This window comes from Leptopilina boulardi, unplaced genomic scaffold (assembly GCF_019393585.1).
Source record: "Leptopilina boulardi isolate dan_hultmark-lab unplaced genomic scaffold, ZJU_Lbou_2.1 LbouV2_347, whole genome shotgun sequence".
NCBI lineage: Eukaryota > Metazoa > Arthropoda > Insecta > Hymenoptera > Figitidae > Leptopilina > Leptopilina boulardi.
The window spans coordinates 347,888-370,212 of NW_026137915.1; the positions used below are offsets into that span (position 1 = coordinate 347,888).

Here is a 22,325-nt window from a genome sequence, read left to right on the forward strand (position 1 = left end):
CCATAATATACTTCAAACGGTTGCCCGGGCGCGAATCTTTCTTTCAATAAATCTATTATATCTGTGAGTCTTGCAAACTGTTTATTGTCGGTGCAGTCCCTTGCTGCTCCTGACAATTTTCCTAGTACCGAGGCGATTAAAGTTCCTTCATATTCAGGAGGGAAAGTTAAAGCTGCCATTACTATATCCTGTATAAAATCTTTAACCGACATGTTCCTTCCATCGAAAACCCTTATCTGTTGTAAGGCAGTTTGTATATTTAAAGTATCCGCAATAGATCGGGCAGCGGCAAAGCCAGCATCTTCTTCGCCGTTTGCGATAAATGGTCGCTGAAGAGGTAACCCGGAATGGAAACCTAAATCTGTCCTATCTCTATACAGTTCTGCTACACTTGATGCATTTAAATTTTCGCGTCTATTGTCCGCGAAAGGGTTGTCAACGTGTCCATGGTTGTTACCACCATTACCGGATTGACGGCGTTCCCCGTTTCGTTCCTGGTCTGTCATGGTTTTTTTTTTTGTTAGGACGCAGGGATCAAAAACAAATAAAATAAATTCGTTATTTTTTTTTTTTTTTTTAAATTATTCAGACGATATTCCGAAGCTTTCGTAATAGGCCCTAATTAACGGGTGAGACAACCAACCTACACTGCCCGCTTGTTTCCAACCTATCACTGCTACTTCAATGTTTTCTGTAGTAGGGTAGATTGGCTCAATGACCTCGAAGTATGTTTCGTAACCTTCTACCTCTACGATAATTCCACCTAACACTCTAAATTGTTCCCCAAATAAATTTACAACAGTGACGTCCGTCGGCCAATATTCAGTGGATAAAAGTTCCGCGGAAATAAAATTTTCTTTTGTCTCTGAAGTAATAATGAATTCTGCTGATCCACTAACTATGTCTTCGCTGTGTAATACTCTACTATGCGATTCATGCACGTAAGACGGTACCAATTCATTGAACAATAAGAACGCCATTAAAAAAAAACTTTACTAGTTGAATTTATAAACAAAAAAACAACAAAAAAAAACTCCTCATAGTTACATCAAAAAAAATGTAATATATATTTTTTTTCTCTAAATACTCATATGACTATGTAACACGACACGGTTTCGTATTTCGTATTCTTTATACTCTTTACCGCAATTAAATAAAAAAAAAAACTCCTTCACACATCTACTGCTGTTCGATTAATACAGCAATTATATGTCATCTCTTCTAATTCTCAAATCTAATCGCTCAATAAAGTTTAATAATTCGCTTCTATTAACGCAAATAAAATTCTTTTATAGACTCATTGTAACTTGTATCTTTTTCCTTTATTATTATTTTAATTCTTTCACCTATATGTATTCCGCCGATTCAGCACTCTGGCCGCGACTCGGTTCTCTTAGTGTTTCGTAATATGACGAACACACTAACCCCGTAAACTACCTAGCTACTGTAGGTCATTGAATTCGTAACAAATAAATAACTCGATTTAATTAATCCGACATGTTCAACTTTCGCAACGATTGCGCTAATGTACTATAACTATTTTCTGAACGCGTATCTTTGATTTTTTCTTTTTCCACGAATAATTGTCTTTTTACCGCATCGAATTTTTCCGGACTAATATTTCTTCTCGATAAGATTTGTTCTCGAATTTTACTCTGTTTTTCGGATTTACTCTCGTGCTCGTACTTCGAAAAATTAAACATTTAGAATTTTTAATTCAACAACAAAAATTTAAATTCGCGTTTTGTACTTTTCGTACTTTAATCCTCTCACTTGCCCAAGTGGCTACACACTTCCGGCAAGGTTGAGTCGAGGAATTTTTCCCGGATTTTTAGAGAAACCAGAGCTTGCCGAATGCAAGGGTAGTTACTGTGTCTCGGTTCGACGTTAGCGAACCAAACAAAAATAAACAAAAAAAATTCTACTCGCGCACTTGACAAAAATCCCAAAAAAAAAAAATTTGTCTGAAAATTAAAACATCATAACATAGACACAATAAATAAATTTTTTCACTTCAATAATTGTTCATGGTGTATAAATTCAATTGCATCATTTTTTCATTATTTAAATCCTCAGTATTTAATGTGTGTTTGTAATTGTGTTTTTAAAACATGTACATTTTTAGAAAGAAAATTTATTTTTTTCACTCTTTACTGATCTCTCATTTTTCTCTCTCTTAAATTATTTTCTCAAAAATATGAGCGACAAATCCCACCGCTGCCACCATTTTGTTAAAGACGGATGTTGATTAACAAAAAAATAAATAAAGTAAAATAAATTTTGAAGAAAAATAATAAGTTAGAAACTACACTAATCTTTATTATTAACAACCCGCTTATTCGGTAAGCGTAATTGCTCTTCGCTACACAAGATAGAAAAAGGTAGTGGACTGTTGCTTAGAGTGTTATCTATTCAACACCCCCGGGTAGACGGTATTTCATCGAAAATGATTATAAAGAAAGAAATGAGATAACACAAATAAAGGCGATTAAATAAATTGAGAATTGCATTGACATAAAATAAGGTAACATTTATTCATACAACCCCCAATGTGTGTACATTCGATTCCCCAATTAAAATCTTTAATATAAAATGATTACAATTAGAAACTTTGCTACTTTAAGCTACTTGAATTTTTAAATTCAAGTCTCACAAACAAATATTGTTTATCATAAATGCAACAAATAAAAATAACCCAAAAACAAAATAAAGATTTTATCAACAAGAGAAATAATTTGTGTATTTAGAGTAAGTGTGATAGTGTGTGTTATAAAATTTGGCAATTTCACGTAGTGCTTATAAACTCAGAAACACTCACCTCAATAAATACAATTAAAATAATACGGAAAAGTATCACATTACTTTTCTAACTCTTCGAGGATTTTGAACTCTCTGCTGTCATACGACTCTATGGAATATAGAAGTCGATCTTTTACTTTCCTATATTTTATATCTTGCTTTTAATAAACTGGAATTATTTACTGTACTTAAACAATTATTTCAATATTTCAATCCTCGTTCATTATAAATTCAGAAATTTGGGTTCACCAAATCTGAATGAACTAAACGATAAGGTTGAAATATAAACAATTCTGTAGATAACAAACGATATAATTTGTGAATTAAGAACTCAGCACTTTTTATATCAATACCACTTTATGCTTGTTAAAATAATCCTTCTTTTTCAATGAACTTTTTATAGCTTGTACGACGTCACAAATTGTGGAAAATGCACTTTTAATTTCAGATAATTAGACAGGCTCGACCCTTTCTGAGGGGAGTAAATTAATAAATCAACCACCTTTGGTGGGAACAAAACTTAATAAAAATTCTTCCGCCTTTTTGCGGGTAATACGTCCGCCTTGCGGGAAATACAAAATAAGACTCCCCGAATAATAATTTTGTGGCAACGATCACACCCATTTGGTATGCGATTTTTAGGAGGTGGGAGGGTTGATTTTGCAATCAACACCTCGTTGTCTCCATGCAAGTTTTGGCAAACTTGCATTTTTCTAGTGGCGTGATCGGTTCAACCACCTAATGTACTTTTATACTTTTATGTTTCCTCATTTTCCAAAATAATGTGGCAACTCTTTACAGTGTAAGTCCCACAACTTGTGCAATCGATCAATAATTTAGTTCAAATCATCTCGCAATATGAAGTTCAATAATCTGAATTCATTTGCGAAATAATTTTGATTAGGAAATTAAATAAAATAATTAAAAAAAATGAAATTATAAATATTAATTGAATTATTTAGAAGTATTATTTAAATATTCTAGTTCCCGAAAATTAATAGGTGAATGTGTTTGTGTTGTTCATGTTGTAGGTGTATAAGTATTAAAATATAATAACAATATAATATAAAAATATAAACATAAATATTATTTCTAATGAATAATATTTAACAAAAAAAAATTAAAAAAATTACGGAAATCCGTCCGTAACAAATACCCCCCTTTGTTCTGGCTGACGTCCCTTGGCAGCCTGTGTAGGTGTGATGTCATCTATTTATAATTTTTTTTTTTTACAAAGAGTCCTTTAGTGGTTTTACATTTTTTAAATGTTTACAAATTGTTCAAGATCGCAAAAATGTTGTAGGATGTAGCATAGCTGAAAACAAAAATTCTAACGAGAACTGATTTTCCTTTTATACTGATAAATAGTCGTTTCCTCTTTTTTTTGTTTTAGGAAGATTTTTAGGGAAAGGTCAAATAAGTTCTCGTGCTTAAAAAAAAATGTTGTTTGTACGAGAAAAAAAAATGATAGAAAAAAAAACTGAGATAAAAAAATATAAAAATATAAACATAAATATTATTTCTAATGAATAATATTTAACAAAAAAAATTAAAAAAATTACGGAAATCCGTCCGTAACAGTAATCGTAATAAAACAGATATAAAAAAGAAAGAGCGCAAAAAAAATTTGACATGCAAAAAAAAAGAAATTATCTATAAAAACTGAAGATGAAAAGAAAATACGCAAGGATAAAAATTTGGCATGTAGGAAAAGCAAAATATCAATGGAAACTCAAGATGAAAAGAAAGTGCGTCAAGAAAATAATTTGTCATGTAAGAAGAAAAAATTTTCTACGGAAACGGAAGATGAAAAGAAAGTGCGTCAAGAAAAGAATTTGGCATGTAAAAACGATAATTGGAATAAAAAAACTGCAGGAGTTGCAATAATGTCTTTTAAAGATTTCAATGAAAGTAAAGTTCCACAGAATTATTTAGGTTTAATAAATGTAGAATGTAAGTTTTGTAATGCGTTACATTTTTTGTGTGAAAGGCCGTCACATAGATCATATAGATACATCACCGAGGAATGTCCCCGTGAAGAGGACATTATGATATCGCCTGAATGTCACAAAAATATTGCCGCTTGATATCAGCTTGACATTCGAGCAATATTCCTTGCTACTTGGGTGGTAGATCCAATATAAAGAAATTTTTTTTACATTTCTAATATTAAATTTTTTTGAAAAAAAAATGAATAAAAAATATGGTTAATGCACACTAGCAACGTAGTCGGCCGCTTGCGGACGACAAAGTTGCTAGTTAACTATAATAATCTTGGTATTCATTCATTCATTCATTCACTTATTCCGTCCGGACCCCTGCTGGGTTTTCGGTGACAGAGAAAAGAACAAGTGATGGAGAGAGAGAGATATATCTTTATTTTGCAAATGAGGGTTCGCTTGACCTGCAATCTGTTAAAAAGGATTAATTAATAACTCTGAGGACCCAGGTAATTATTTCTTTCTCCCTTTATCACGTGAAAAAGCTATAAAGAAAGTCTAAAACTGAATAGGTAACGCATAACTTTCTTTTTTACACCAAGGAATATAACATAAGTACTTCTTTGTTTAACATTGCGTTTCTCTATCTAGACAATTCAAAATGGCATAAGAACACTTTTTTTCAAAGACATATTAATATGTCAATTTTATATATTTTTGGACCCTTTTTGGTATTACCATAAGGTATGAACTCTTTTCTACATAATGCATATATTCTATTTAAATTATATTGTTATTAAATAGAAAAATTTCAAGTTTTCGAAACTTGATACATTTTTCTTGTTTTGAAGGTTTGTGTTAAACAGTGGGACACCTATTATTAAATAATGAATAATTGTTTCAATAATAATATTCTGCTTCATACTTTGAAAATTCATTAAATTTTCATTAAATAATGTTAACAAATGTTGCAAAATACTCATAATTTAATAATATTTTACATTTTTATAATACGATGTCAAGTTTCATATGAAAAATTGCTATTATTTTTTTTACGTTTACAGTACTGCTGATCATACGTCATAATTTGGTCATAACCTAAAAACAATTTGGAGGAAAATTTGAATAGTCGTTCTCTTATCAAGTGTTATTTTTCAAATGTTGCCGAACAATAATTGTAATAATTATAAATTTTGAATTTTTTAATGTTTTTTAGCATAAAACATCACATTTTTAGTCGCTGTGTAAGTATAAATGTGCATGCGTATAGCTGACACAACTTACAATTAGTGTTGCCAAAATCCACGTTTCATAAACTTAAATTTTTGCCTGTCCCAGTGTTTAATCTCCCACTGTTTAAATTGAGCAATCGCAAGAAATTATTTAAATAAAAATTGTTTGTAAAATTTTAAAATATTTTAAATTATTGGATATTATACTTAAAAACATGTGTAAACGAAGTAACAATTTACACTTTTTTTTAAAACTGTCCTTTCTATATAAAAATCAGCATTTTATTTCAACTCGATTTCAAGAAAAAATTTACTCCATAACGTCAAAAACATTTTTTTTCAATTTTCTTTGTAAATAATGAATCAATGTGGCTAAAATTTTTGGAGATAGTGTGCTGTCATAAACATGGTTTACATTTAAATTTTGGTCAAGTTTCTTTAAGTAGTTTGTCAGAAAATTAAAGTGTCCCACTGTTTATCACTCTCCCCTACCTGTATTAGAGCCCTAGAAAATTTTAATAAAAAAATTTAAAAATTATTACCTGGACCCTCAGAATTAATCTTCATTAACAAAGGCTCTATTGCCCAAGGATTGGTATTGTTTGTGGTAATTGTTCTAAGAGTCTAATACTGGTATATACATATTTTTTTTATTTTGAAAACAGATAGAAAGAAGAGTAAGATTTTTAGGCGAAGATATTCTTATGTTATTTTGAATCCTCTAGATAGAGAAATGCAATATTAAATGAAAATTATATGTTATATTCCTTGATGTGAGAAAGAAAGATATACATTACATCTTCAGTTTTTGACTTTTATCTTTATATTTCCATGTAACAATACACGAAAAAAATTTCGAGACGTCAGGCGTGCCTATGTCAATGTAAACCTACAGTACATTTACTCAGAGTTAATCTTCATTAACAAAGGTTCTATTGGCCAAGGGTTGGTACATCTTTATTTTTCTATATAATAAATGTGAAAAAAGAAATTATTACCTGGGTCCTCAGAGTTAATCACCATAGTTCTCTCATTCTTTTGGATATTTGGTAGTTTTATTGGATAAAAGGCAAAATTGGTTATATTGGATTAAAGTAAAAATTGGTTATGTTGAATTAAAGGAAAAATTGGTTATATTTAGTAAAAGGTAAAATTAATTGTAATGAATTAAAGGAAAAATTGGTTATTTTTAATAAAAGGTAAAATTGGTTGTATTGAATTAAAGACAAAATTGATTATATTTAATAAAAGGCAAAACTGGTTATATTAGAGAGAGTGAGCAAAAGGGTTAAAGATATTTAGATTTTCATCAATCAAAAATAAAATTAAACGAAGTATACTATGGCCAACATAAAAGAATATGTTATTTTATTAATTATTATTATTATTAATTATTTAATTAATTATTAAGGGGACTTTCTGGTTTAGAATTGACAAAAAAGGAAGGTTTTAAAACTTTTATTGTAAGAACAGTATTAACGAAATTGTAAAAACTATTTTTGGACATTGTAGCACATTCCGTAGAGAAAATTTAAAAAATATGTTTGAATGTATTTAGTTCAATTTCATAACTGTAGGTGGCGTCTTCCAAAAGATACCTTTTTTTTGGTACGTTAGATTCCGGGCAACCTGTAATACATAAATTCAAGTTTCAAACGGGAATCTCTTCATAAGGATTTATTTTTGTGCCTAAACCTCAAAAACGATTTTTTTAAAGGTTTTTTATTTTTTATGTACATTTTTCTCAAAAACTCGCAAAAACGCCGTGTTTTTGGGTCAATTTACCTCCATATAAAAACACAGGGGGTAGAAATATGAGTTTTTAGAGGTTTAGGCACCAGTTTGTTAAATAAAGCATCGAAAAATTTTTGGGATTTCAAAATCAGTTCGGTAGATTTCGAGAAAAGCTCTGTACCAGTTTGAAAAATGAGTTTTCGAGAAAAACGCGTTCAAAGTTTTCATAACATAATTCATTGAGTCATGAATATCCAACAACTTTTTATTACAACAGAACTTCGTATCCCGTTGTTTTTGTGGTCGCTGATTACGAATTTCATGTTCGTTTTTGAAAATTCAAAATGGCGGATCCAATATGGCGGACGAAAAAATAAAAATTCAACCGGATTTGCTTAAAACTTGTTACTCGGGGGTTTTTGGGGTCGCTGATTACGAATTTGATGTCCGTTTTTGAAAATTCAAAATGGCGGATCCAATATGGCGGACGAAAAAATAGAAATTCAACCGGATTTGCTTAAAACTTGCTACTCGGGGGTTTTTGGGGTCGCTGATTACGAATCTGATGTTAGTTTTTGAAAATACAAAATGGCGGATCCAATATGGCGGACGAAAAAATAAAAAATCAACCGGATTTGCTTAAAACTTGCTACTCGGGGGTTTTTGGGGTCGCTGATTACGAATTTGATGTTAGTTTTTAAAAATACAAAATGGCAGATCCAATATGGCGGACGAAAAAATAAAAAATCAACCGAATTTGCTTAAAACTTGTTACTCGGGGGTTTTTGAAGATAATGTTAAACTAATAGCATATATGAACAATTCGACAGTATTACTTTCAAAATTGATAATGAAGTATTTGATTCAAACGCAATGCTTTAAAAATTTGAACATATGCTATTCATTCAACAATATCTGCATTTGGCAGCCCGCAATAGCATATCTTTAGATTCTATAGCATTTTTTTTCAGTGTATATGTATTTAAAACGTTCCTAGAACGTTAATGTTTTGTGCGAGGGGCTGTTCACTCTCGAATACCCGATTTGTAATGTAGAGAATATACTAGGTATCTTCCGAATATTCATCAATTAACATAAGAAAATGTAAATTTCTTGATTCTGACTATATTGTATTTTAATTAGAGATTACCGACGATTATTGAAAAGGACGTTCGAATTTGTCGAATACTATGCGAATCCAAACGAATCTCGTCGATTCCAGTAAAATTCTAAATCATGCAGTAAGAATTGTTGCGAGTCACGAATGGTTACGGTGACATACGAGCGAATTCGGCGGCGAATTATACAATTAATCTATTTTTCTTGCAATCTTACTCTTGCAAGTAATTACTTCAAATAAAATGAAAGCACTATTTCCCTTAATTTCAAAATAGGAATTACAAAAATGACTAGCAATCCTTAAAAATCTTTAATGAATTCTCAAATATTGTTCAATTGGATTTTCAGTGAACAGCCCCTCGGTTTTGTGCCTATATTCATAACTAGCAATCTCAAAAGGCCACAAGTAACCATTTTCAACTAAATTTAATTAATTTCTTAATCTTTGTCCGCCATATTAGATCCGCCATTTTGTATTTTCAAAAACTGACATCAAATTCGTAATCAGCGACCCCAAAAACCCCCGAGTAACAAGTTTTAAGCAAATCCGGTTGAATTTTTATTTTTTCGTCCGCCATATTGGATCCGCCATTTTGTATTTTTAAAAACTGACATCAAATTCGTAATCAGCGACCCCAAAAACCCTCGAGTAACATGTTTCAAGCTAATATCAATAAAAGAGGAACACCAAATATGTAAATAAGATAACTGTAGATTGTTGTTGAAATACATACCGTCATAAATATTGTTATAACTTTTGTTTTTTTCCTTTTTTTAAAAAAAACGTTTTGGGACAGTAATTCTATGGTCCTATGGAACATTTTTAAGCAAAAAAAATAGATTTTTTTGAAATTCTAAACCAGAAAGTCCCCTTAAAAAAAGATTCCAATTCATTTTTTAATATGCAAAGTACTTTGTATGTACAAATGCTTGATTTTATTGTCTCAATTAGAGAAGGTGATAAACATATTCAAATACTTTTTAGCGGTAATAACAATTATGGTCACTGAATTTGTGTTTATTACGATAGAGTAAGGCTTTATATTTTTGATAGCCTTAATGAGGGGTGTTTAAATGTGCATCAAATAAAATGTTTAATTAGATTGTTCCCTTTTAAACCAACAGTAGTTTTTGAAGCTGTTAATCAACAACCTTTTGGTAGTGTTGAGTGTGGAGTATATACAATAGCATTTGTAACATCTATATTATTTAACGTAATGCGAAACCGTGTAAATTATGAAACTGATAATAACAAAATGAGAAACCATTTTAAGTCAATGTTTGAAAATAATCGCTTAAATCATTTTCCGACAGTAAGATCGTCTCACAATAGGAATTCGATAATAGAGAATGATTAGAACCGTCTTTTCATAAATTGAACTCAGGAACATATAAATTATATTTTAAACTGTTGTTCTGTTTTTAATACTTTTCCCAGTAATAATATTAACAGAGTTCTATTAACACAATATTTAAAAATTAAACATTCTCTAAATGACACTAGTGAAAAGAAAATAATTCGTACAACTGATAATAATGTGAACAAAATTTCACCACATGAATATTTAAAAATGAAAAATTTTCTGAGTATAGAAAATGATAAAAAGATAAATCGAGCAATTAAAGAGAAGGGAAGAAAAAGGAAGGCAAGGCGCAAAGTTATATATGAGCAGAAAATAATAAGACAGGAGAATAAGACATTGAGAAAACGTAATCGTAATAAAACAGAAATAAAAAAGAAAGAGCGCAAAAAAATTTGACATGCAAAAAAAAGAAATTATCTTTTAAAAACTGAAGATAGAAAGAAAATACGCAAGGATTAAAATTTGGCATGTAGGAAAAGAAAAATATCAATGGAAACTCAAGATGAAAAGAAAGTGCGTCAAGAAAATAATTTGTCATGTAAGAAGAAAAATTTTCTACGGCAACGGAAGATGAAAAGAATGTGTGAAGAAAAGAATTTGGCATGTAAAAACGATAATCGGAATAAAAAAAGTGCAGGAGTTTCAATAATGTCTTTTGAAGATTTCGATGAAAGTAAAGTTCCACAGAATTATTTATGTTTAATAAATGTAGAATGTAAGTTTTGTAATGGGTTACATTTTTTGTGTGAAAGACCGTCACATAGATACATCACCGAGGAATGTTCCCGTAAAGAGGACATTATGATATCTCCTGAATGTCACAAAAATATTCCCGGTTGATATTCAAGCAATATTCCGTGCTACTTGGGTGGTAGATCCAATATAAAGAAATTTTTTTTTACATTTCTAATATTAAATTTTTTTGATAAAAAAATGAATAAAAATATGGTTAATGTATACTAGCAATGTTGTCGGCCGCTTGCGGACGACAAAGTTGCTAGTATTAAATAATATATATAAATAAATAAATAGTATAAAATAACTCATTATTCTCATTACACTTAAATATTTAATTGATCAAAATATTTTATTTGTCTTTAATAAAATAGTGTATTAACATTAAATAACGCATTATTTATATTAAATAAGTTAGTTAATTAGAATCAGTAAAATAAATTTATTGTATCCAATACTTTTTATTTGTATCAAAGAAACGAAATATTTGAGTGAAATAAATGAATGAATAGTTTCAAGTAACTCATTATTTGTATTAAATAAATTCATGTATTCAATTTAATTAATTATTTACATGGACTAAATACGATTTATTTGGTTAACACAAATGGGATTGAAATAACACAAGTTATTTGAATCAAATACATATTTTTTTAATCTAAATAAAAAGTATTTGAACCAATTAAATATTTTTGAAATAAATTAAAGAATTTGAATTAAATAAAAATTTTTTTTCAGTGTACGATTTTATAGAGGGTGCTTTAATAAGTTTATTTATTAACTCAGGAAAGTACCCTATTTTAAAAAAATAAAAGAATGTCAATAATTTTTTTCTACAACTAATTAGCGGCTAAATCTCATTCATATCTTAAAGTTGTTTTGCTACACTGAAAAAAAAATTTGTTTGATTGAAATACTCGATTACTTGAGTATTATGAAATAAATATTTACTTGAACCAACTATTTTTTATTTGAATTAAATAAATTGTATTTGAACCAATAATTTCTATATTTAAAAAAATAACATTTAATTGACTCAAATAATAAATATTTAATACAAATAAATATTTACTTGATAATAATCAAGTAACCGAGTATTTGAATCAAATAAATTTTTCTTCAGAGTAACTTCTTAAAAATATTTTTTTTAGTTTCACAATTTTCTATAACTTTTTTTCAAAATATTTTATTTAAATAATTCTTGATATTTCGTACGGATTTTTTAAAACTTTATTGCAATTTAAAAAAAATTCTAAAATGGTTAAAAACTAAAAATTTTTTTATTTGACGTTTTAAAGAACTACATAATACAAGGGAAGAAATTATATTATGTAAACGAATTCGCACTCTTTCATTAGTAGAAAAACTACTAATTCAGATTTAGACAGTAAAATAAAAAATTTGCAAGTAAAAAATTAAAACTAATATTAATAATTAATATTTACTTACTTATTGACGTTGAATCTTCATGCTGAAATAGACTATAATGATTCGAACAAATCAAACATATACAAAAGATTAATAAATGAAACTATGCATTTAAAAAATTCAAATAAGATAAACTAAGACTTATTTTGAAGTCCAACAAAAGTCAGTCAGTCAGTCACCGTTTTTGGTGATTTTCTGATTTTCACCACTATGGGCGTGGCCAATAGGGGTGGGACCGAGAGTTCTCAACTATTGGTGTGTTAATACTATTACACTTATAATGAGTTTCGACTTGAACTTGCAGCAAAATTTCAATTGTTTTAAAGATGAATTATCACATTATTTCACTGATTCATTCAGTGATTCATGTTTCAGATTATTAATCTGAAGATGTTTAACAACCCTGACATACACATACCAACTGACCTTATTAAGAGGTATGAAAAAAATATTTATACCAACTCACCTTTTTCAAAGGTATGAAAAATATATATTTATATTAACTCACCTTTTTCAAAGGTATAAAAAATATATATAAAGTGAATATAAAGCACATCCATTTCATACTTAAAAAAAATTATATTTATAAATTTTATTAAAATTGTGTTTAACAATTTCATATTGTTTTTTGTGTTTTGATAAATAAACACACTTTTTTAAACACGCCAGCATAATACTTATATAATTATGCTGACAGTCTTAAGCCTGAAAGTGTGATGGGAAATTTGTGTTTTTTTATTAAAATGCGAAGAAAAATGTATAGTAAAAAAAATTTACCCTTCAGTAAATTCAATGAAAATCATAAGATTTTTAAATATTGACATTTTTAATTCGAACAACATATGCCCGAAATCGTGAAATTACGAGGAATTAGAATATGTTAAAAAAAATTAAAAATTGTTAATATTAAAAAATTTTATAATTTCCATGAAAAACTTATTAGGGGCCATAAATATAAAATGTCATTAGGCCCGAGAACGCTGCTCAGGCCCCCGCGGAGCATGCGTCCCTCGAGCTCCGTGTTTATGGCCCGGCCAGTAGAGTGGGGGTATACTGCTTCCCCTCACGGGAGTCTTCCGATGACTGCGATGATTATATATTTTATTTAAATGTGTATTTAGAATTTACACTGAACACATTCCCTCTTTTGAGAGATTTTGATAAAATTGATCAAAACAAAAACAAAGGAGGAAAACAATCTTATAATAATTTAGCACTGAATTTACGTTTAAATATAAATGTAAGAACAAATTCATTTTTGTAATTTTTTTTAAAAAATTGAATAGTGAAAATTGCTATTGGAATACATTACACATAAATTTAACCTTTAGATAATTGAAAATTACTTAAGGTCTCTAAATAGTGTTCTTTCTTTCCGACGAATCACAAAGAAGAGGTGAGAGTTCTCGAAGGATAACTAGTGTATCCTTTTTGATGTTGTGACATCCTTTGTTCCATTTTGACCTCAGATTTTGTTCATTGATATATTCTTTATGCCATCTCTTCCAAAATTCCTGTTGTTTTTTCTAAATAAGTTCCCATGTTGACAGTCTGTTGTTTGGTGTGTTCCCGAAGTCAGGTTCAGGTAAACTCATCAATGAATTGCCCTTGAGAAAATGACCAGGAGTTAGAGCAATTAAATCATTTGTATCAGTGGAGATAGGAGTAAGAGGACGGGAGTTTAAAATTGTCTCGATCTCAATTATCAAAGTATTGAATTCTTTGAATGTGACTAAATCATTACAAATTCTTTTAAGATGGTATTTAAATGATTTGACACCAGCTTCCCATAATCTCCCAAAATGCGGTGAAAGTGGCGGAATAAAGTGCCAGCTGACATCCTTTTTGCGTAAATGTTCAAGAACCTCGTCGTTGTGTTTTTTCGATTGTAAAAACGAATATAACTCATTGTTAGCTCCTATAAAATTAGTTTCATTGTCCGAATAGATATTTTTCGGTTTGCCTCTTCTTGCTGTGAATTGTTTAAGAGCTCCAATGAAATTTTTAGTGCTTAAACTGGTAACAACTTCCAGGTGTACAGCTTTTACAACGAGACAAACAAATACGCATACCCATACTTTAATTTGGTTTTTTTTTGCGATGTTTCTTCTCTTTAATATAAAAAGGCCCGCAGTAGTCGACTCTCACGTTGTAAAAAGGTTTTGCTTCCGTGATTCGCACTCTTGGAATATTGCCCATAAGATATTCAGTTTTCGGAGGATTTGCTTTTACACAAATTATACAAGTGTTTATAATTTTTCGAACTTGTTGTCGGCCGTCTACTATCTAATAATTTTTACGTATTGCATACAATGTAGTCAGTGATCCAGCATGACAATTGGTAATGTGTTCGTTCCGAATAAGCAACGTCGTGATGTGGTGATCCTTAGGAATTAAAAGAGGATATTTTTTAGAGTAAGCCCTCACAACACAAGGATATTCAGGATATCCCTGGGACGTCCTGGGGATATCCATTTGCTTTTGGCGATTCGGATATCCCTAAGATATCCTCTGGATATCCATGGACATCTCTAAGATATCCCAGGGATATCCAAACCGCCGAAAACAAATCGATATCCCCAGGACGTCCCAAGGATATCCTGAATATCCTTTTGTTGTGAGGGAGGGATGTCACAATTTTTTAATGGACCACCTACTCGTATCAAACCATTTTCGTCGAGAAATGGATTAAATCTTTCCATTTATGATTCGGTGATAGATCTTGCTTCTCCTTCAATTCTTTCATTTCTTCGGAAAATATTGATTCTTGAACCAATTTCATGATCCTTTCATTTGCTGAGGATAGCTCGCAGGCAGATAGTGGACCCTTATTTTTATTCTTGAAGCGTAGACCAAAGGCGAATACTTTCCTTAAGTAACCAATCGATGAATATTTTAAGATCCATGGTCTTTACAATCTGGTTTTCGGAAGAGGTGCGTACCACTTGAAAACCCAAGTCGAACTCCTGTACTCAACCAGGATATGTAATCTAAATGACGAAACTGTCGCGAAGAACATTTTTCCAACTTTTGTTGAAAAGCGTACACAAGTGGTTTGTGATCCGTAAAAATAATAAATGGCCTCCCTTCCACTTGATGCTGAAATCGTTTAACGCCAGAATACATACCGAGCAATTCGCGATCGTACGCGCTATATTTTTGTTGTGCAGAAGATAATGTTTTTGTATAAAAAGCAAGTGGTTGCCATGCGTTATCTACTAATTGTTGTAAAACCGCTCCGATTGCATAATCGGATGCGTCGACGACAATACTTAATTTAGCCCCGAGTACCGGGTGCGCGAGTAAAGCGACATTCGCGAGAGCTTTTTTCGAAGAGTCAAATCAATCTCTGCACCGTTATTCCATGTTACCTGTTTTTTGACCTTTTAACAAATTGCTGAGGGGTTGTAAAATTTTTTCCGCCTGAGGAATGAATCGTCGATAAAAATTAAACATTCCTAAATAACATCGTAGTTTTTCATTGTCGTTGGTTTTGGAAAATTAATGATAACTTCAACTCTCTCTTTCAAAGGTTCAATGCTGCGAGAATTTACAGTGTACCCGAGAAATGTAATTTCCGACACGCCAAAAACACATTTTGTCGGATTAATAACTACATCGTAATCATTTAAACGTTTAAAAAAAATATTTAAATGCTCTAAATGCTGTTCTTTGGATTCTGAGACAATTAAAAAATCATCAATAAAAACATAAACAAAATCTAAACCGCGTGTGATTTCGTCTACAAATATTTGACAAGTTTGGGCAGCGTTGCGTAAACCAAACATCATATTTCAGCTTCATACAACACGAAAGGAGTTATTGTCGCCGTTTTTTCCACGTCTTCCGGCGCGACCGGAATTTGGTGATACGATCTCACCAAATCCAATTTTGAAAAAATTTTCTTACCATGCAATTGCTGCGCAAAGTCCTCAATGTAGGGAGGGGTATACCAGTCGGGGATCGTGCGGGCGTTAACAGCACGATAATCTCCACATGGTCGTATCCTTCCATCCTTTTTTGGCACCATGTGTAAAGTTGAACACTATGAAGCTTTTGATGCTCGTAGTACTTCTTGCTGGACCAATAAATCAAATTCCTTTTTTGCCACCTTATAATAGTCAGGAGCAAGACGTCGAGGCCTGCAATGCACGGGAGGTCCTGGTGTTGTTTTTATGTGGTGCACAACCTTATGTTTCAGAAATTTTTTGTTAAACACGGGTGGGCGAGTGAGGTCTGGGTATTTACTAAACAGCTGATGAAAGACACTATTCCCCACTATTGTTTTTACAGAAAACACTTCCTAGTGCGCTGAACATCCCGCGGTAGATAAACCGGATATTGCGTCAATCAATTTTAGGTTTTGTGGATCAATCAGTAAACCGTAATAAGATAAAAAGTTCATTCCAATAATAGGTATACTGACATCTGCTACTACAAATCTCCACTTAAAACTTTTTCGCAATGACAAATCCAGTTCCAGAGCGACCGTACTGTATGTTGCGATAGGTGTACCGTTAGCCGCGAAAAGTTAATATTCACATTTTTTAATCGATCCTTTAACTTTTTGTCGTGGATAAATACATAAATCTGCACCTGTGTCTATTAAAAATAAATCTGAACAATTGCGATCAGAAATAAAGATGCGGCGTGACAAAAAAATCTTTAAATTTGCTTTTACGGCTCAGAGTAGCATTCGCGATTTTCGTTACGTGCACGACCAACAGATAACAGTCTTTGTTAATTTCCGCAATCCGTCCTGCATTCCGCGGAATTTCGTGAACGCGGTCCGCGGTGGCAACCAATGCATTGATGTCTGCGATATTTGACGCAGCCAAAACTCTTTGTGTGTCAGATGGTAAACGATTTTTCCATAATGTTAATATGAACTCTTCAGGAACCTAAGAGGTGGCGAGTTTTTTCAAGTCACGAAAGAATTGTGATGGTTTGCGATCACCAATTTCTTCACTTTCTAAAAGTTGTCGCACTCGCGAAGAATCAGAATCTGTTAGTCTTTTTGTCAGTTGTGATTTTAAATATTCGTATTTATTTTCATCAGGCGGAGACATTATAACGTCTTCCACCTGTTCAATATATTTTTTACCAATATTCGAGATTGTAATGTTAAATTTCGTTTCATCTTTACTTATTCGCAAAGTAGTGAATTGCGCCTCTAAAAGTCGGAACCATAAACCAATTATATTAGGCCAAAATTGCGGAACACGTAAACTGCTTAAACCACCTGCACTCACAACACTTATGTTCCCGTCATTATTATCACTCGCGTGAGAATTATTGTCGTCCGTTCCCGTCATATTTAAAACAAGGAGGGGGTCCTTTATGTTTATTTCATAAACATTATGCTTCCTCATTGTGTGAAGCAAAAAATTCGCTTCCTCGTGAAGGAAGCAATGAATTTGTCCAATTCAATTGATTGATTTAAAAAATTTCGAGTTAAAAATGTTTTAAATTAATTAAATTTTTTGAAAAATAAAGAAAATTTTAATTAATTTTGAGTGTAACATAAACTTTATATATACGAATCGATTCGTTTTAATGCAAGGAATACAATTATTTTATTCATCAACTTGAATTTAAAAAAAACACAAAATTTTTTAGCTAAAATATGAATTTTCGATTTTTCAATTTTTATTAATTCTCAAATTTTAAATCAAATCTATACTTTACATATACCAACCAATTCATTCAATGCAGGGAATAAAATTATTTCATATATAATCATGAATTTAAATAAACACATAATTTTTTAGCTAAAATGAGAATTTTTGATTTTTTAACTTTCTTTAATTCTTTAAATTTCAATCAAATCTATACTTTATATATATCAATCGATTCATCTTGACATAAAGAAGACGATTATATTATATATTACCTTAAATTTTTCGATTTAAAAATTTTTTCAATTAAAAAAAAATTTTTGGAAAAAAGACGATAAAATTTTTTTTTTGGGGTATTTTTAAAAATCCTCTCGTCATTTTTGAGAGATTAATGTGTTAAATAAGCCTACCAATTTTATCCAAATCCATTAAAACCTGTTAAAGATATCGTGTTCACAAAAACGATCCACACACACATACACACACACACATATATACATCCGGACAATTGATCAGGATCTCATATAACATGTTTCTATATAGAGGAAAATTTGTTTTCACCATTTTTAAAAAGTTTATAAACGAAAGGACTACATAGCTTCCTCCACGAGGAAGCAAAATGTTAAATTTTGTACCAAAAATTTTTAATTATCGCTCACACGTTATTCAACCACATTTTAAACGGGTCACCAATTTGTGGGTATCGTGTGGGATAATTAAATAAAAGTAGTCATAATTCTAAACGAGGCAAGGAAGTGGTTTTGATTGGTGCAACACGGGCCTTTGAACAGAGTAGACGTGTTTGTATTTCTCCGTGAATGTTTGTAGATCGAATATAGATACATGCACCATATCCTTTCTCACTTGCATCGCAGAAGCCATGTAGTTGAATATTCTGTGCTTCTGATATAATCACTTTTCTGTTAAATGGAATATTATTTAACTCGCTCAATTGACTAGAGTATTCTTTCCAATCTGAAAAAATACTCAAAGGTATAGCGTTGTTTCAATCTATTTTTTCTAGCCATAAGCGATGGAGAATCATTCTTCCTTTTATTATTACTGGACCCAAGAATCCGAGCGGATCAAAGATTTTTGATACTTCTAACAGCATGATTCGTTTGGTCATTTTAACGTTTGTTTGGATAGGAAGAACAGTGTAAGCAATTTCGTCGGTATTCGATTTCCAATACAGGCCTAGAGTTTTGATGGTTGAATCTTCGGATAATTTTAATTTAACATTAACGCTGCCTTCTGGTAAACCTTCCAAGAGTCGGGGGTCGTTCGATGCCCATTGACGCATGTTTAATTGTCCTTTTTTCAACAAGTCTATGACATTATCTCTTAGTTTGATCGCTGCTTCGAAATTATCAGTCCCTGTTTGCAAATCATCGACATATATATCTTCTTTAATAACTCGCCCATCCTCAGGAAATTCGTGACTGTAATCGTCAGCCAGTTGGTGTAAACAGCGGATAGATAGAAACGGAGCAGCTGATAGACCGAAAGTGACAGTATTTAATTGAAAAATTTGTTCATTTCCATTGTCATCCTTCCACCAGATTTTTTGATATTTTCTATCTTCTTCTCTGACCCAAAACTGCCGATACATTTTCTCAATATCGCCAGTTAAAACAAATTGATTGGTCAGAAAGCGAGTTAACAATGAAAATATATCTTGCTGAATAGTAAGTCCGCCCATCAGAGTTTCCTTGAGAGAGAGAATTTTCATCTTTTGCCGATCCGTCGAAAACAGCTCTGACCTAAGTAGTGACGCTGGAATTTTTTACGACTGCGTGTTGTAGCAAGTAGAATCCATTTACCTCTTGAAAATCTTCTTGGATTGCCGTCATATGTCCTAGATCAATATATTCCTGCATCACAGCTGAATATTCCTCTTCGATTTTTGGATTGCGCTTGAATTTTCGGAGAAGGGATTTGAAACGATTTTTAAGCTCTTTGCTTTGTTTTTCCTAAATTAATTTCCTTTCCGTTGAAAGGCAGAGCAACTACATACTTTTTGCGCGCATCTTGCTTGACATTTTTCATAAAATTTTCTTAACAAGTTCTTTCTATGCCTGTTAATTGACTATGTTGGAACAGTTAAAAAATTAAGAGTTTTTGAATATGTATTAATCCTCAAATTAATCGTTGCCGTGATCAAATAATTGGTCTTGGATTGAGAGTTAGCCATTCCTTCAATGCAGGGTTCCAATTTTTTGAGAGGTTGCTTTGACTTGTTGTAGATGGTCTGATAAAAGTAAGACGCGTGGCTTGTTCCCGCAAAAAATTCAAAAGATCTTCATAATTCGGAACATTATTTCCTTGTTTCGAACGATTCCATTCCCTTTCAGTCTCTTTGTCTAAGCTACGTTGAATGACGCGTTCTATAATGGTGTTCCAATTTTCGATTTTTTCCCCGAGTGCTTTCATAGCGAGCAATTAAGTTTGAATATGATTAGTTAATTTTCGAATTTCATCAGCCGAACTCTTTTTCATTACGGGAGTTTCCAACAATAAATCGCAATGACGAAAGATGAGAACGTATTCAATGTCGTATGTTGATTCTAACAATTTCCAAGCGACGGCGTAATTTTCATCTGAAGGTTGAAATGCTCTAATTGTTCTTTCTGCTTCTCCGGAGAGGGTTCTTTTTAAATAATCTAATCGTTGAGCGTCTGTTAGATTTTCACGATTGTGGATAGTATGAATAAACCAATCACGGTACATTCGCCAATTTTCTAATGTTCCGTCAAATTTTTTAGCTTCAATTTTTGGAAAGAAAGACAGATATAATCCGATGGAGCTGAATGCGAGTAGACCGATCCGGACCGAGAGGTTGAAGGTGCGCGATTCCGAATTTCTGCTTCAAGATTTGGTTCTTTCAATTTCCTAACTAATACTTTTATTTCTTCATAATCAAAATAAATATTTTCTTCTTCATCTTCGTGACGTTTATCCGGTTGTAATTGGATAAGTTCAAGCTGAATTTGTGCTAATTTAATCAATTCTGTATCAATAATTGATGTGTGACGATTGGCGTATTGTGCACTTGCGTAGACCACACCGTCTTTTAAATAATTTAATAGTTTCGTGATTCTACGTTTTAAATTTCCGCGGTTTTGAACCAAGGCACTTCTTCTAGTCTTTTGTTCCTCCGTTAATTCGGCCATTTTTATTTTATTTTATTGAGATCGAGGGGGTAAGGAGAAATTGAAAACAAATGGTAAAGGATAGACAATTTCAAACAATATGATGAGCTTACCGATTGCTGGTCGTTGACGATGATAGGTAGGTGGATGGCTATATCCCAATCTCAGCTCCTTCTCAATGTTGACTGCAGCTGCTCCAATTGTGAATGGTTGTCCTTTGATTCAGATGTTTTTTTGTATTTTTTCTTGAAATTGTTTAAAAGAAAAAACACTATCCAAATTGCACTTGAGTTTTTCTATCAAAATTCACTTTTATATTTTTAGAAAAGAAATTTACTTCACAGACTATATTGTCCACAAATCCGGCTCGAAGGACCATGAAAAATGTATTAGGTTTTGACGCGATAGTTATTGCCGTGTTTTTTTAAATACAATGCAATTAACATTTGGCAACAACGCATACATATTTTGTAAATAGTGAGAAAATTCGAAGATAGTCTGTTTTAAAGAAATAGATTTGATTTTATTGCACTCTTCCGCCAGGACTTCGCGACAAGAGTCATAAAGGGCACAAGACCCAAAACTCAAGTAGTGGGGTAACATTGGAGACTACCTGGGTTCGCATTAGGTCCTTTCTCGAAGAGTACATTTCTTTTGTTATTTCCGTATTTTCGCACTAAATGTTTTTTAGAAACTAACAAATGTAGCTAAATGTCCTTGAAATTAGAAAGGTTCAAGTAAATTAAAAAAAAAAACTTTCGAATGCCTTGAAATTATTTGTCTTAAATTATATATATATGTAGATATATAACAAATAGCTATATATAGTAATATATAGCAATGTAGCAAAAGAATATTCTACTTTTTTAATATTCACTTTTAAAATTATACAAATAATTGAATTTATCACTCACTTTAAAATTATATATTTTATTTAAATGTGTATTTAGAATTTAAACTGAACAAAGATAGTGCAAATACTTTATCTTTTATGGTGAAATTTTTATGAAATTTATTAACATTCGCGTTCCGAAAATGACATAAAATAAAGTTACGAACTGGCGAAATCATTTTATTTAAAATTTCGTCATACCCTTTATCAGTTACAGATTGCGCACGCAAAAGACGTTCACGCATATTCTCGTTTTCCTTATTCGAGACGCGTAATACGAAAGGTCAATAATCAAAGAATACAGCTGCTCAT

The 22,325-nt window shown here is 31.4% G+C and overlaps 1 protein-coding gene across 1 annotated transcript; it reads right to left on the bottom strand.

Annotated features, from left to right (window-relative positions):
- Positions 1–13,877: 13,877 nt before the first annotated feature.
- On the bottom strand, positions 13,878–14,427 carry LOC127286082 (uncharacterized). Its single transcript, XM_051312377.1, has 2 exons — positions 14,424–14,427; positions 13,878–14,323 (listed from the first exon to the last, which is right to left on the bottom strand). The coding sequence occupies exons 1-2, from the start codon at positions 14,425–14,427 to the stop codon at positions 13,878–13,880; spliced, it is 450 nt and encodes a 149-aa protein (XP_051168334.1).
- Between the last annotated feature and the right edge of the window lie 7,898 nt (positions 14,428–22,325).